The sequence below is a fragment of the Syngnathus typhle genome, linkage group LG5 (genome assembly GCF_033458585.1).
Source record: "Syngnathus typhle isolate RoL2023-S1 ecotype Sweden linkage group LG5, RoL_Styp_1.0, whole genome shotgun sequence".
NCBI classification, from domain to species: Eukaryota; Metazoa; Chordata; class Actinopteri; order Syngnathiformes; family Syngnathidae; genus Syngnathus; species Syngnathus typhle.
This window is the reverse complement of record NC_083742.1, coordinates 11,994,399-12,008,334: the sequence shown is the minus strand read 5'-3', so window position 1 is coordinate 12,008,334 and position 13,936 is coordinate 11,994,399. Positions and strand designations below refer to the sequence as shown.

General features: G+C 41.2%; 3 protein-coding genes across 3 annotated transcripts; 2 read left to right on the top strand and 1 right to left on the bottom strand.

Moving 5' to 3' along the window:
* The first annotated feature begins 59 nt into the window (after positions 1-59).
* On the top strand, positions 60-3,755 carry aldh3b2 (aldehyde dehydrogenase 3 family, member B2). The gene is made up of 10 exons (XM_061278555.1): positions 60-210; positions 554-749; positions 835-945; positions 1,684-1,804; positions 1,877-1,962; positions 2,038-2,119; positions 2,205-2,594; positions 2,664-2,830; positions 3,122-3,221; positions 3,290-3,755. The coding sequence occupies exons 1-10, from the start codon at positions 158-160 to the stop codon at positions 3,487-3,489; spliced, it is 1,506 nt and encodes a 501-aa protein (XP_061134539.1). The 5' UTR covers positions 60-157; the 3' UTR covers positions 3,490-3,755.
* mmab (metabolism of cobalamin associated B) lies at positions 3,756-5,210 on the bottom strand. Its single transcript, XM_061278556.1, has 9 exons — positions 5,065-5,210; positions 4,852-4,910; positions 4,682-4,775; positions 4,552-4,609; positions 4,416-4,488; positions 4,240-4,337; positions 4,095-4,159; positions 3,955-4,014; positions 3,756-3,874 (listed from the first exon to the last, which is right to left on the bottom strand). The coding sequence occupies exons 1-9, from the start codon at positions 5,157-5,159 to the stop codon at positions 3,790-3,792; spliced, it is 687 nt and encodes a 228-aa protein (XP_061134540.1). The 5' UTR covers positions 5,160-5,210; the 3' UTR covers positions 3,756-3,789.
* Positions 5,211-5,332: 122 nt separating this feature from the next.
* Positions 5,333-10,261, top strand: mvk (mevalonate kinase). Its single transcript, XM_061279434.1, has 10 exons — positions 5,333-5,680; positions 5,748-5,889; positions 6,107-6,251; positions 7,018-7,173; positions 7,371-7,474; positions 7,629-7,674; positions 7,825-7,915; positions 8,246-8,365; positions 8,461-8,614; positions 9,553-10,261. The coding sequence occupies exons 1-10, from the start codon at positions 5,603-5,605 to the stop codon at positions 9,702-9,704; spliced, it is 1,188 nt and encodes a 395-aa protein (XP_061135418.1). The 5' UTR covers positions 5,333-5,602; the 3' UTR covers positions 9,705-10,261.
* The last annotated feature ends 3,675 nt before the right edge of the window (positions 10,262-13,936 follow it).

The window sequence follows — 13,936 nt, the reverse complement described above, 5'->3', positions numbered from 1 at the left end:
ACCCCATGCAAAGACAAAAAAAATAAAAACAGGCCGCAGTCCGATTGGGAAAGACGCCCAAGAAGCACACATTTCTTGAATAATGTGGATTATGCTGTGAATGTACAGAACCTCCTCCAGTCCTATCATGGCCCACACATCTTAGAACGGCAAAAGCATGAACAACCTGCCGAGTCCTTCACCTGCCAACTGGTTCAAATCTCTACGAAGGTGAGTTAAAGGTTTTATTCCTCAGTAGTGAGTGAGTAAGATACATGTGATGTCAACTATGGCCGAGCTTTTCTTGGTAGAACGCATCACCTGACTAGCTGGAGGGCTTTAGGATTTTCACTATGCCTCCCTGCTAGTAGGGATTTTGCTTCTCAATCTCACCAGTTACAATGAAGAAGTCTAGTACGGGAGATCTTAGTAGAGTAGACATGAGTGCAAAAGGAAAGGCTTGCTCTGCATGCCAAAGGAATGGCCGTTTAACGTGCAGAAGGTAGAGTTGGATCACTTTGGTTTGAAGGTTGACTTTGATGTTGAGGTAATAATTGGCTTTTGGATGTTGAAGGACCAGGTTAGGCGAGCCGTGCTTGAAGACGTACCCTCCGCAGTGCGAGGATCTGCTTAAGAGAGCCCGGGTGTCATTCCAAGCCAAGCGCAGCATCAAGGAGAACTTCAGGCTGGCCCAGTTGGAAGCTTTGTTGCGAATGCTGGAGGAACACGAGTGTGATTTTGTGGACGCTCTTGGAAGGGATCTTCACAAGGTGAGTGGATGGATTTTTATTATTTATTTATTTTTTTAAGTGAGAGCTGATTTTTTAAATTTTGTAATCTCCCATCTTGAACCAGCCACGATTTGAGACGATTGTGTCAGAGTTGATTCCGATAAAAAATGAGGCTCTTCATGCCATTGACAACCTCAGGAAGTGGATGCAGCCACAGCATGTGGAAAAAAACCTGGTGAGACTGTTTTGTTATTATGAAAAACATCTTGGGATTACAAATGAATTGCATGACATTTTAGTGGGGAACATTCCATCGGATTGCTACATTCTTTCGTCAAAGAAGATTAATATGCACGTTGCCTTGCACTGTTGAAGGCTTAAACTGTGTTTTCGTCTTAGTCCACATGTGAACTCAACAGGACAATCGTATAAGATAAATGTTAGTTGCCTAATTATGCCCACTTCAACCTCTAAAAATATTCAAATGAATTTTTTTGATTTTATGGAAAGTGTTTTTCTGTTCATAAAAAGCTTAATATCACTTCATGTGAGAAAACGATCAATATTTAATTCATATGAAAAATATATATAATTTATGTGAACATACTTAGGCCAACTTAAACGGTTACAAACATTGTAAGGATTGCTGAAGTATTTTGGATTTCATGGTCACTAACATGGACATAGTTAACAATTTCAGATGTAGGCCCAAGTCCAAATTTCCATGTTAATTTTGGTGACGAGGAATCTCCGTTTTCTGCTCTTAAGTTTTTCCTTATAGTGAGCATCTATGGGAAAGAAATCCCAAATTATCATTGTTTTTAATATAAAAGTTAAAAGGCCATTGAGAGCAGTTTTTTGTAATTAGGCGACGCTAAGTTTCTTTAGCCTTTATGATGTCTCAACTGATGGACTGATTGCCTCGTAAGTTCCAGTTTTAATAACCCTCTTTCGACGTGTCTGCTTGGCTCAGTCCACCAGTCTGGATGAGTGTCTTGTGGTAAACGAGCCCCTGGGGGTTGTGTTTATCATGGGGACCTGGTGCAGTCCAGTCCAAATGTGCCTGGTGCCACTGGTGGGATCCATTGCGGCAGGTACCCCCACACTCTACACATTCTAGTCTATTTTATTTTACAAACACGCATGATTTGATTTATTTTGTTCAGGCAACTGTGCTATCATCAGTCCTTCGGTGTGCACGGCTCACACAGCAGCGCTTCTCCATCGTCTCATCCCCTCCTACTTGGACAATGTGAGTGCTGTTTTAGTCTCATATTTATTGTTGTTAACTTTGTTTTAAATTGTTGGTTTTTTTTGTGTACAACAGGAATGCTTCCATGTAATTCTTGTAGGCACCAATGACTTGGCCGACATTGTGGAACTTAAATTTGATCATATCTTTTTTTCTGGTAAGACAATTGCAGTGATGCAATACAACCCATCTTGAAATAATCAATGGCATACAGTATTTAATCAATGTATGTTAAAATCCAGGAACCAGAGAGGAAGGAATTCGAATTTCTCAAGCTGCAGCACAGTGTTTGACACCTGTCACCCTCGTTCTGGGTGGGAAGAACCCATGTTACGTAGACCAACATTGCGATGTTACCATCGCAGCCCAACGCATTGCTTGGGCCCGATTTCACAATTCCGGGCAGAGCTTGGTTGCCCCCGACTACATTCTGTGCCATTCGGAGGTAAAAAACCGTCTGGTCCAGGCACTCAAGTGCTGCCTGATGCGGTTCTATGGTCCTGATGCCAGAGAATCCAGCAGCTTCTGCCGCATGGTCAATCTGGACATCTTTAACCGTACGAAAGACTTGTTATGGCGATCTGGCAAGGTGGCTTCGGGTGGACAGGTGACAGAGGCAGAGAAGTACATTGGTGAGAGCCCACTCAAAACTGGATCCTGTCAAACATTTTTTGACTTAACTGTTTCTGCTTTGTCTAAAGCCCCAACAATTTTGATTGAAGTGGATGAGTCGGACCCCATTATGCAACAAGATATTTTTGGCCCGGTTCTTCCAATTCTCTCTGTGAACAATGTGGATGAAACGATTGCCTTCATCAACAAACGAGAGAAACCCCTCTGTGTGTATGTGTATTCCAACAACAGCAAGGTATGAGGCAAAACTAGAGAATAGACACCTTTTTGGAGAAAAAAAAACCATGTTCATCAGATTTAATATTTATAATTTTTATGATTTATAGGATTTAATATTTTCAGGGAAAAAAAAAAACCCTGCAATTGTTGTCCCGTTTTAAGACTAGCAGTTCAACTTCTTAACTTTGTGTGTGTGAATCAAATTCAACCATACAAGTTCAGCGACCTTTGACCTGACCTTGCACCATGTACATTCTGAACTGGCTGTATAACCCCCCCCCACCCCCCCCCCCCCCCCCTCACGCAGGAGATCACAAGAGTCATGACTGAAACTTCTAGTGGAAGCTTTTGTTCAAACGACAGCATCCTGCAGAGTCTGATGGTTACCATTCCTTTCGGTGGAGTTGGTGAGTTTGGATGCGTTATTAAACAATCGGACGATATATCAAATGCGACTTTTCTGTTTATGGGACAGGTGCCAGTGGATTTGGTTCCTTCCATGGCCGCTACAGCTTTGATACATTCTCTCATAGGAAGTCATGTCTGCTAAGAAGCACACGCTTGGAATGTGTCACTTCTCTGCGCTATCCACCCTACGATGACCGCAATTTGTCCCTCATAACGTGGGGGAGCAGTCTCTCCTGGAAGAGCCAGGGCTGGTGCCAAATCTTGTGATTTGTGTGGACGTGTCAAACTGGAACCACATTTCTATTTAAACCTCTATCATTAATTTAAGCACAAAATCCAGCGAGGAAAAAATGGGAAATTGATTAAAGTTGACGTGCAGTAACTGAATATTTGCAGAAGATTAATTCCAATACTTAAATGAGGAAAGTGGATGTCAATTTTGAAAAGTTGTGTATTCTCACTGAATGTATATAAAGATTAATCGAAATCAAAGTTTTGATTTTAGGTATAATTAAAAATAAATTGCACATGAATGTATGCCATGAAGGGTTTTATTATAATCAAGCATTATGTAGGTCTTTTGTAGATGATCTCCTTGTTGTTTTCTTTTAGAGCAGCATATCTGGCCACAGTGAAAAGGTAGTCACTTAGCCTGTGTGGAAAATGTTGACAGATTTAGGTTCTAAATATAACATAATGATAGCATGATGTTAACTACAGTTCCATAGTTACCTGTTTAAAAACCTGGCAACATCTGGATCAGCCTCCCCCGAGCGGACAATTGGAGCAATGCTGTCAAAGTAAGGGTCAGGGTTTTGTTCACACTAGTGATGGGTGTGTGTGTGTGTGTGTTTGTGTGTGCATCAACTGACCTGCGCTCAGCTCTGCGACAGACAGTTCGAGCTATATGCAAAGATGCGCTGCTCTTTCCTCCAGACTGTTATGCAAAAGTGTCAAATAAAAAACAACAACAACGTAAGCACACTGACATTATTGAATATGTCTAATTAGACTTACAGGTAAAATGAAGTTAGTCAGCGGAGGGAGTTCCTCTGTGAATGTATCAATCCAACCTTCCAAATCTGTTATTGGAGTTCCAGTAAATTTTGTCCGAGCTTACATACAGAAAATATAGTTAGAGCAGACTGCATTTACTTAGTTAAAACATAACCAGTAAAAACAGCTGTATATACTTAAATGACTTTCTCTTGCTGATGACTGAGGAGTGGCGATATTGGAGCCAACATCTTGCAAAACACACTGTATCTGGAAAAATAAAAGTCATAAATCCAATGCCCCATCAAAGAAGTGATATCAGGTAAATCTAACCTTATCCAGTTGATGTGTGAACGTATGGCCTTTCTCAAGACAAAATTCTCTGGCTAATCTGCAACATTTAATACAATGTGATCAATGTTAAGACAAAAAGGCAGTAGGTATACAATGTCACGTTTCTTACCCTATAGCTGATGACAATTCATCTGTGTTTCCTAAAGCTTCAAAAATACGATCTTCCTTTGGTCTTCTTTCTCCAGTAAATGTGCTTGAGAAGCCTTGGAGGAATGACCAAAACAAGTCAGCATGTGCATCAATGTAGAATTCATTTACTCAAGTTGCAATAAAAACAACCTTTGTCGCCCGTTTTGGTGTAGATTTTGGGAACTTTATTGTCTCCATCGGTTGTGTAACTGTGAAAATAATAGATGACAAGTCAAAATGATCAAAAACTCAAGAGATATTATTGATATACATTAAATGCATCAGTCTGTCGACAGCGACATTTACGAAAACTATCGTGAAACATCTGAGGGGCTATGCATATCAGAATAAACTTTCTACAACCTTCTCCAAATGAACGGTGTCTGTCGCGCGCTAATTTGTCTAACATTTCTAAAAAAATTGGACAAAATGAAATTTTTACAAACAAAGGTAGCCATGTTTGTTAAACTTGGACAAATATGTCCTCTCGCAGTTTCCGTAGTTCTTAATGGGCGTTTCCTTTGTCATCGCACGATTGGGTAACTCGCCTGATGGTCGGCGAAAACACGGATGGTGATTGGTTAAAAAGACGACGAAAAAAAAGGAGTGATATGAGCTGGTTGGCTATTATTGGTCGAACATGTCCTGGCTGTCATCCGTTTCGTCAGCTGTGTGGAGCGAGATGTTAGCAGGCAGCGTTATTCCCCATCACCGAGGCCCGACGTGTGTACTGCTACTTGCATTTTACTGTATTTTAAGGTTCTTAAATCTTCGTTGATCCTCCACGAAAGCATTGGAGCTAGAGTTGCTGACGACTGTTTTCTCTCAAAGAAGGGTTAGGGTTAGGTTAGCTCTACGTAGCAACTTGCTTTGAAGGGCTACTTTTTATTCTTGTGAAAAGATGGACATCAGAGATTGCATCGTATCTGCTCCGGGAAAAGCAATTCTTCATGGAGAACATGCAGTTGTACACGGAAAGGTAATTTGTCAATGAAGCAAGGTACTGACACTTTTGCTTGTTAACACTTTTTGCTGATGCATTCCAGGTCGCACTTGCTGCGAGTTTGAATCTGAGAACATACTTGAAGTTGAAAGCCACTAACATTGGTCAAGTGTGCCTCAACCTCCCAAATATTGCCGCCTTCCTCTGTTGGGATGTTTCTGAGTTGAAGGATCTTCTGCCACGTGGTAAAGAATTGCTACCAAGTTCAAAAATAAATAGCTGGCATTATTTTTACGTTTGCATCCCATAACCTTACGAAAAATAAGTGAAACAAGCTCATGCAACATTAAATATTAACTGCAGTCCTTCCCTACTGACAATCTTGGCGGTAAACACACCCAATCATATTGGACATGCATGCTGTAATATTGTGTGCATTGTTGTTGTTTTTACTTTTAACAGGCAAGCAGGAGGAAGTAACGCAACTAGATCCTGAGCTTGTCAAGAGACTGTGTGACTTTCTTGGTGTAGCAAATGGAAACTTGGATGCAAGCAACATGGCCACCTTGGCGTTTCTCTACATCTACATCTCGTTGTTTGGATCAGGGTACGATTCCGAATTGAGTCTTTAATGTGAAGCTTGGCCTGATATTTCTACATTCAGGATTTACACAGGCGACTTTGTTACCGCTCTAATCCTTACTCTGGAATATCGTCTGGTTTCCTTGGTTCCCTGCTTTCTTGTTATTGCTTTTCATGTCGAACCTGAAAAATGGTGGGAAATGTGGTCTTTTACAGGCTGTGTAAAACAGCCGGTGAGAGAACTGAAATGAGTTCTTGTGTTTGCTGTAACTCAAAGCTGTAAACAAGGAAGATGCAAGTGGAGGTCGACCAGATAACAAGTGCAGTTTCCTGGAGGATGCCTTATTTCTTTTTCAACTTTTACGGCCTTTTAAAAATGTCTGTCTGCCACGATAAAAACGTGATCAAAATGTAGACGTCAAAGCAGGATGATCCGTAAAGATCAAAGTCAGCTTTATTGTCAATCTCTCCACATGTCACAACACACAAAGGATGGAGATGGTTTTTTTGGCGTTTCGGGTCATCGGGAGCTTTAAATGCCGTTGACACATTGCTGGCATGTTTGCCAGAAGTGATGGCTTCCAAAAGAATGACCTTGATTGAAAGTATGGCATGAAGCCATGAGACCATCAACAAGCCAGGGGGGTCGGGTTCTCCTTCAGACAAAAGTTGTACAATTTCCATTCTGGTACCACACATGGATGTCAAGCAAAATAAGTCTGTGTGACATGCCATTGTAAAAGTAGTAAAGGTTTATTCACACATTCGACTTTCTTTCCTTTCGCATTTAGTGAGCTGCCAAGCCTTACAATATCCGTGTGGTCAGAGCTGCCGACCGGAGCAGGATTGGGTTCGAGCGCAGCCTATTCAGTGTGTTTCGCTGCAGCTCTGCTTTATGCAAGTGGAGCCATTCCCGCTCCAATCGAAGAGTTGGAACACACCGCCAGGTAATGACAATATAATTATGAGAATAAAATCATAGCAGTCTACTCCATGGCACATTTGGGTTGAATCCTCAAACATGCATTTCACTGAAAAAACTCTGTATTAGTTTCTGTAATATATTTTTTTAATGAATAAATATTCACAACAATTTATCCATCCTGGCAGATTATCATGGAAATAATGAGAATCGTTTTTGCAGCTGGTGTCAGGAGGACCTGGAGTTGATCAACAGCTGGGCCTTCCTAGGAGAAATGATCATCCATGGTAATCCTTCTGGAGTTGACAACGCTGTAGCGACTTGGGGTGAGGCCCGGCATATGGTACAGTGCTAATTGTGTGACACCTTTGTGCCTCCACGGACACTTGTTTCATGGAATCACTGGAGTATTACGTGCGGCAGCAGTGTTCATTATCATCAGATGATTATCTCTTCAATGACTGATTTGTTTCTGTGCAGGAGGCATGCTGAGGTTCTTGGACGGGAGGATAAAACTACTGAGCAGGTAGTGGCACTGATTAAACTCCGCAGAGTGGGTTCATACAAATCACAGCGCATATTTTTCCCTCCAAAAATGAATGTCGATGGGAATAAATTGTCTTCTCAGCAGGGCAGATGAACAAATTTAGCTCAACCCTCTTTTTGTGTCTTCCAGGGTGCCATTATTAAGAATCCTCCTAACGAACACTAAAGTGCCACGTAGCACCAAGGTGCTTGTTGCCAGGGTGAAGGACAAAATTAACATGGTACTAAATGTTTTCTCCTCCCCAGTGCGCTACCTGCTGATATTATGATTAATATCCGAGGCATTTCCTTTGTATGCCACATGCTACAGAGTCTGCTATTGAGTGCTGTCATAAAATATTGAAATTAAACTCTTAGCCATTACCTCTGTGTGCTGTTGCCTTGGCGACACCAGCAGGTGTGCACACATTAGCCTGCTTGTTGTTGTGATCAGGCGAGCGCAGTTCAATTTTATTGATCTATTTTCTCATTTGATTGGCTTCTGTAAAAAAAAGGTCTGGGATTAATTTAAGTTGAATGTTAATAATTTTTTATCACCCTAATTCCCATAGTATCCCTCCATTTTGACCTCGGTGCTCGACTCGGTCGATGCCATTTCCTCCACTTGTGAGAAGGTCCTCCTAGAGATGACCAACGAGCCCATCACAGGAGAGCACTACAATATTTTAGAGGTATGACCGCCCCCCCCAACCCCCCAAGCATCTCATCTCCATCACTACCACTCGACCAGAAGTGTCAGCGTTTGTTTTTTTCATTACACTTCTAGGAGCTGATTGATATGAACCAGCATCATTTGAACGTAATGGGCGTTGGACATCCTGCCCTGGATACCGTGTGTCGGGTCACCCTTGCCAGGGGTCTGCACAGCAAGCTAACAGGTGCAGGGGGAGGAGGCTGTGCCATTACTCTTCTGAGATCAGGTAGGTCACTTTTCTAGAAAATTCCCTTTGATTTATATATAGTCTTGAAAAAAATGTACAGTGATCCCCCGCAATTGTACAGTTCATTCACCGGACCATTGTATTGCGTTTTTGTAAAGGATCATATATCATGGTGTTTTACAGTTACTGTAATTTCTTGGAGCGTGGAAAAGAGTGTCACAGTCACAGCCGATACACCTTTCAGTCATTTATTTGATGTCAGAACAAAATAAAACGCAAACAATTGATTCATGCCGGAGCTGCTATAAGCCACAGCTCACACCCAGACACTCACAGACTTGTCTACGTCACATTCCCCCACCGAGCCCTGCATCTTATCGTCACATCCATGTACATATGTTTACTTTTTTTTTTGTTCAAATATTTACAGTGTGTGCAAAAAGTGTGTTTTTGTATGTTTAAGTGTGTTTGAATTGTGTGTGAGGGTGTGAATATATATATATATATATATATATATATATATATATATATATATACACTACCGTTCAAAAGTTTGGGGTCACAAAATTGTTTGGGTGACCCCAAACTTTTGAACGGTAGTGTAAATATTATAATAATAAAATATTATGAATTAAATATTATAGATGATATCTTATATTTGTATAAGATTATATATAATCTATGAATATAAATATACATATATATTATAAGATTTTTTACACAGAAGATTATATATATAATCTATAAATAATTATCTAAATAAATGTATACACTACCGTTCAAAAGTTTGGGGTCACCCAAACAATTTTGTGACCCCAAACTTTTGAACGGTAGTGTGTGTATATATATATATATATATATATATATAGATGTATTTTTTAAATAGACTCTCTAGTCTAGACTATACTTTTTACCAACATCATTTCTATGTCTCCTTTCTCAGTATCTACAATCATGACTTTCCTTTTATTTCGTAGAAACCGATTCCGCGGTAGTCCAGACTACGATTCAGGAGTTGAAAGACTGCGACTTTGACTGCTGGGAAACGAGTATTGGCGGGCCTGGTGTCCAAGTGCATGCCCCCCTCTCTGTAAAGGAGGATATTCTAGGAATATTAAACCGTTATTGAGACATGGCCATGGATGTGCGAGTGAATACATTTGATATTCAGGTTTGCTCCAATGAACCAAGGGACATTTTCGAACCGAGCAAAAAATGGAGTACATTGATTGAATCATGCATCTTGTCGACTAATAATTGTATGTAATACACTTTCTCCGCTAGATGGCGATAGAGTTCCATAAAGTCTCCTTATTTTGAGAGTCTGTTTGCTCAAAATGTTTGCTCAAGTGCAGCGCTGCACTCTTGATTGTACACTACCAAAATGATCATGATTGAGTCAAGTCAAGTTTTTAGCTTCACCGAAAACGTCTTTTAAAGCTTGACGTGTTCTGAGCATTGCATTCTCTGTCTTCGGAACATCTCTCAACCTCAAAAACTTTGCTTATTATAACTGCAAAGGCTGCAGATACAGATGATGGATCTGTTTGGAATATTCCTGGTTTGGAAAAAGGTCATCCTGGGATTTACAAGTTTTTGAATTTCCTTCTTCCTCCCCCCTTATATGTCATGAAGATTAAGTTCTGCGGTGTATGTGAATAAACGACATTTGTCACCCTCCCTTTCTTCTTGCCTGCCGCCCCCTCTGTCCCCTTGGATTGTGTCATCTTTATGTTCAGTGAACATCACCGCCCCCAATCTTGCACACACCCCCTTGGCAGTACACTGCACAGTTGCCCCTAACCCCTGCTGGAATTTAATTACCACTGTGCTTTTCAATTGAACCGGCATCGACAAGAGGGAGGGGGGGCAACAGAGCCGGTTTCATTTGAAGCGCCTCTCTCCGCTCTCTTTCATTCTCACTCTTTTTTTTTTTTTTTTTGTTCCTGTGAGCCACAGATGGGGTTTCCCCCCCCCCCAATGTCAATGCCTGCTTCTGTCTGAATAGAATCTGAGGAGGCTGTAAGATTATTTCAGATAACATAGGAAGTGGTGCAAAGGGGTCAAGGATGCTTATGTCCGAGTTGGAGGGATTTGATTCAAAAAACGGTGCTGTCCCCAAAGTGTGATACCGCAGAGAAATGCAGGCTAGCCAATGTTAAATGCAGTTTTGCAGTTTGAGAAATTGAGGATGTTGAATTCATTTGATCTAAGATGAAGATTAAAATGTGAATGTGCTGAGTGGTCATGCTCACCAGGGACGTTCTCCCTCTGGACCCTCAGTGGGTGGCTGGAGAGCTTGTCAGGAGCCATTAAGTTTGAATACACAACCCGAGCTGAGTGACAACATGGCATGTCGCTGATGGCGGCTGCTTTTACTAACAGGGGTTTTAGTGACTTCCTACAGAGAGTGTTTCCATGTGCGACACTGCACTCACAGGCCTCACTATGTATAGTATATATATTGTCATCTTGTATTATCCAAGACAACAGTTTAATGTTACACATTTACAGTAGCTGTGCCAGAGTGGGACAGAGAAATTGGCTCAGCAGGGCTCATTTTACCCAGACAAGAAACATCAACGTCATGATCTTGGGAATGATCTTCCCGGGGGTGTTTACCCTTTCATTGAGCAGGGTGGGAGGTTTTAGTGCACTGCCAAGGAACTGAGTGCATTGAGTTTAAAGTGTAAGTTATGGATATTCCTTCTTGCTCTAAGAATAATATATAGTTGCAATCTACATAAACAGCTTTGCTATTCCGCTTTTACGGATTGCATATATACATGCATAAACATACATTTGGAATGTGTGACCTTTCAAAACAAAGCACTGTCTTCTCTGTAACCTTAGCCTGTCTACCAGCTATGAACAATGTCAGTCTTGTTAAAGGGGCCTGTTGACCATTAAGAGAGGAATTAACAAGAAAAGTCGTTTATTGGTATTGCAACTACTTTACTCCACTTCACATAAAGGAAATGTAACCCAAGAGGTTGAGGCAAGCAGTCTTTGGTGCCCTTTGTTGACTTTATCCAAAAATTGTAAAAACTCTATTTTGACAAAAAGATGGCAAAGCAGTTCTGGTTTATAAGGGTTAGGGTTTGACCTCTTCTGCTGAAGACATTTTACAAAAATGATTCTGACAGCATAGCATTAGCATAGCATATTCGCTTTCTCCTGACTGTTAAACCATCTTGAGATGTGTGACCCTTTTAAATACATATTTTTCTTGTAAGGTTCCAACCATTTGATTAGTTGGATGTCAGGCACATTTCTCTCTACAGGGCGGTCCCTCTGTGGATAGTCCCTTTGGACTGTTTGTTGTAAACACCTGCAACCCTTAACACACTTCCAGTCGCCATTCTTTTTTTTCCTCTCCATCACAGAATTGTATCATGTCGTCGTATTGATCTAGTAATTGATTGTGTGAAGCGGGTACCTGCAACACACTGTCATCCTTCAGTGCCACTAGCACACTTGTTTAATTGTAGACAAAAGCACCTTTCTTTCTTGTTGCCTTTGAAAAGACTCATTGATTTTTATAGCACCCTTCATCCTTGGCTCATCGTGTGTGTGTGTGTGGGGGGGGGGGGGGGGGGGGGTTCATCCAATTGATTGACTTGCCAATTCACTTAAAGCAAATATATTTCGTTCATCAAAGGCAGTGTATGTTGTATTTATCCATCCATTGTTTCATAGGAATTCCAGTTTATGCAAGCAATCACAGTCCTTGTGCCAGAAATTCATTTTTTGTTACTGTGGTTGCGTTTAATAATGTGAAAGCAATAATCCTCGCATAATCTATTCATATAAATAAACAAGATAGCTTTTTACTACTTTTTTTTTTACATAGGTTTGAAAATGGGGTTTAGAAAATGGCTCAAAAATATATTCAATGCACTTTAGGTCTATAGAACAAAAAGATCCTAAATGAAATTTGATTTGCATTAATTTGAGCAGCTCAAAATTCCATCCTATTCATACTTTGAAATTAAAATAGATTCTCATCATTTCACTGGGATTGCAGCCAATTCAATGCATTCATTTTATTTCACCATTAAAGGCTCAGGGAGGAGGGGAGATGATCTCAAAATGTTATCACACGACAGCGTGTGATCGATGGACCATTAAAATGTCAGCCTGATGTACAGTATTTAAAGAGCTTTTAGGTCACGGCACAAATGGATTTACAAAACTATTAGAAACAAATATTCCCATCTTCAGTTATTTGCTCTCGCACTGCGATGCATATCCGTCTGACTTTTCTCCATCTTTCTTCCCTCGCCACCACTTTGTCGGGAGACCTCCGGCGTCCTGTAATTGCAATAGGACAGGTAGGAGTGTTCATATTTCAGATGCCGCATGCAAGATAACATCTAATAATCCAAAAGCGTTGCAAAACTGCTATCTCGTCGCTCATGCATTATGAATGAGCCGTTGATTGCTTTCTTGCATAGATTAGCAATCATTTCACAGAAAATGTTTCATAAAATGTGCGCTCGGAGGCTTGCGTCTTTTTCCGGAGGAGTTGAGGTGACACATCCCACTTCTTTGTGCGAGATAACTCAGATCAGGTAATCGCACTTCTCCCCCTTGCCCCACTGCTCTTCTTTCTTTACACATTTATTTCCCCCCTGCATATCATCGCAGGGGTGATGAGTGTGATTTCTAAACAACTGATTGCTCACTTAGTAAATGTATTCAGTGGTTGCGGGGTTATTTTGCGTTGAGCTAAGGAGCTACTAAGTCATAGGGTGTGCGTTGGCACCAAAGGAAACATGCCAGATCCAGAAGTGCCTTAACATGCTCTTAGTCAGAATCAAACAGTAATCTCTGCTTGAAGAATAACCCTGGAATTTGAAAATGGAGGGGAAAATGGAGTCGTGTTCAAAGTCCAGCACAGTTTGGTCTGGATCACTGGTTGACTACCAGTTTGTTCATTTTCAAACATTTACCTTTGTACCAGCACTTGAGATGTTTGACTTTTGCAGAATCACTTGATTTTTGACTGGGTCAGAGTGGGAAAGCTCTTCCAACCTTCAGTCAGGAAATTTCAGGTTCATTTCAAGCCGTGAGACTTAGTAACCAAAGGCAACACTTTTCACGACTCATTTGATGTTTTCATGTGCTCAAGCTTTCGATCTTTTCGGCTCAAGTAGGTAAAGGGAAGAGTACGTTTTTGGGCACATGGGCGTCCCTTTGTAACCCCTGGCCCCTGCCTCTTCCCCAGATGGGCGGCCTCTCAGCCGAAGCCCTGTGGAGGTTGCTGCCCTCTGCCTGACAGCCTGTCACCAAGCCATGGTGGAGTTTTTTTCCCCCTCCCCTGCAGGAGATGGTGTCTGATTGGGAGCAGTGTGTGAA

What these genes read in the sequence shown, in the direction of transcription:
- aldh3b2 (XM_061278555.1), top strand. Translation starts at nt 158, where the DNA reads ATGAACAACCTGCCGAGTCCTTCACCTGCCAACTGGTTCAAATCTCTA. An exon ending in GGTGGGATCCATTGCGGCAG is followed by an intron (nt 1,805 to 1,876) that starts GTACCCCCACAC and finishes TATTTTGTTCAG; the next exon opens with GCAACTGTGCTATCATCAGT. An exon ending in TGATCATATCTTTTTTTCTG is followed by an intron (nt 2,120 to 2,204) that starts GTAAGACAATTG and finishes GTTAAAATCCAG; the next exon opens with GAACCAGAGAGGAAGGAATT.
- mmab (XM_061278556.1), bottom strand. Translation starts at nt 5,159, where the DNA reads ATGGCTACCTTTGTTTGTAAAAATTTCATTTTGTCCAATTTTTTTAGA. An exon ending in GAATTGTCATCAGCTATAGG is followed by an intron (nt 4,610 to 4,681) that starts GTAAGAAACGTG and finishes TAAATGTTGCAG; the next exon opens with ATTAGCCAGAGAATTTTGTC. An exon ending in TGTCGCAGAGCTGAGCGCAG is followed by an intron (nt 4,015 to 4,094) that starts GTCAGTTGATGC and finishes TTACTTTGACAG; the next exon opens with CATTGCTCCAATTGTCCGCT.
- mvk (XM_061279434.1), top strand. Translation starts at nt 5,603, where the DNA reads ATGGACATCAGAGATTGCATCGTATCTGCTCCGGGAAAAGCAATTCTT. An exon ending in ATGCAGTTGTACACGGAAAG is followed by an intron (nt 5,681 to 5,747) that starts GTAATTTGTCAA and finishes GATGCATTCCAG; the next exon opens with GTCGCACTTGCTGCGAGTTT. An exon ending in GAAGGATCTTCTGCCACGTG is followed by an intron (nt 5,890 to 6,106) that starts GTAAAGAATTGC and finishes TACTTTTAACAG; the next exon opens with GCAAGCAGGAGGAAGTAACG.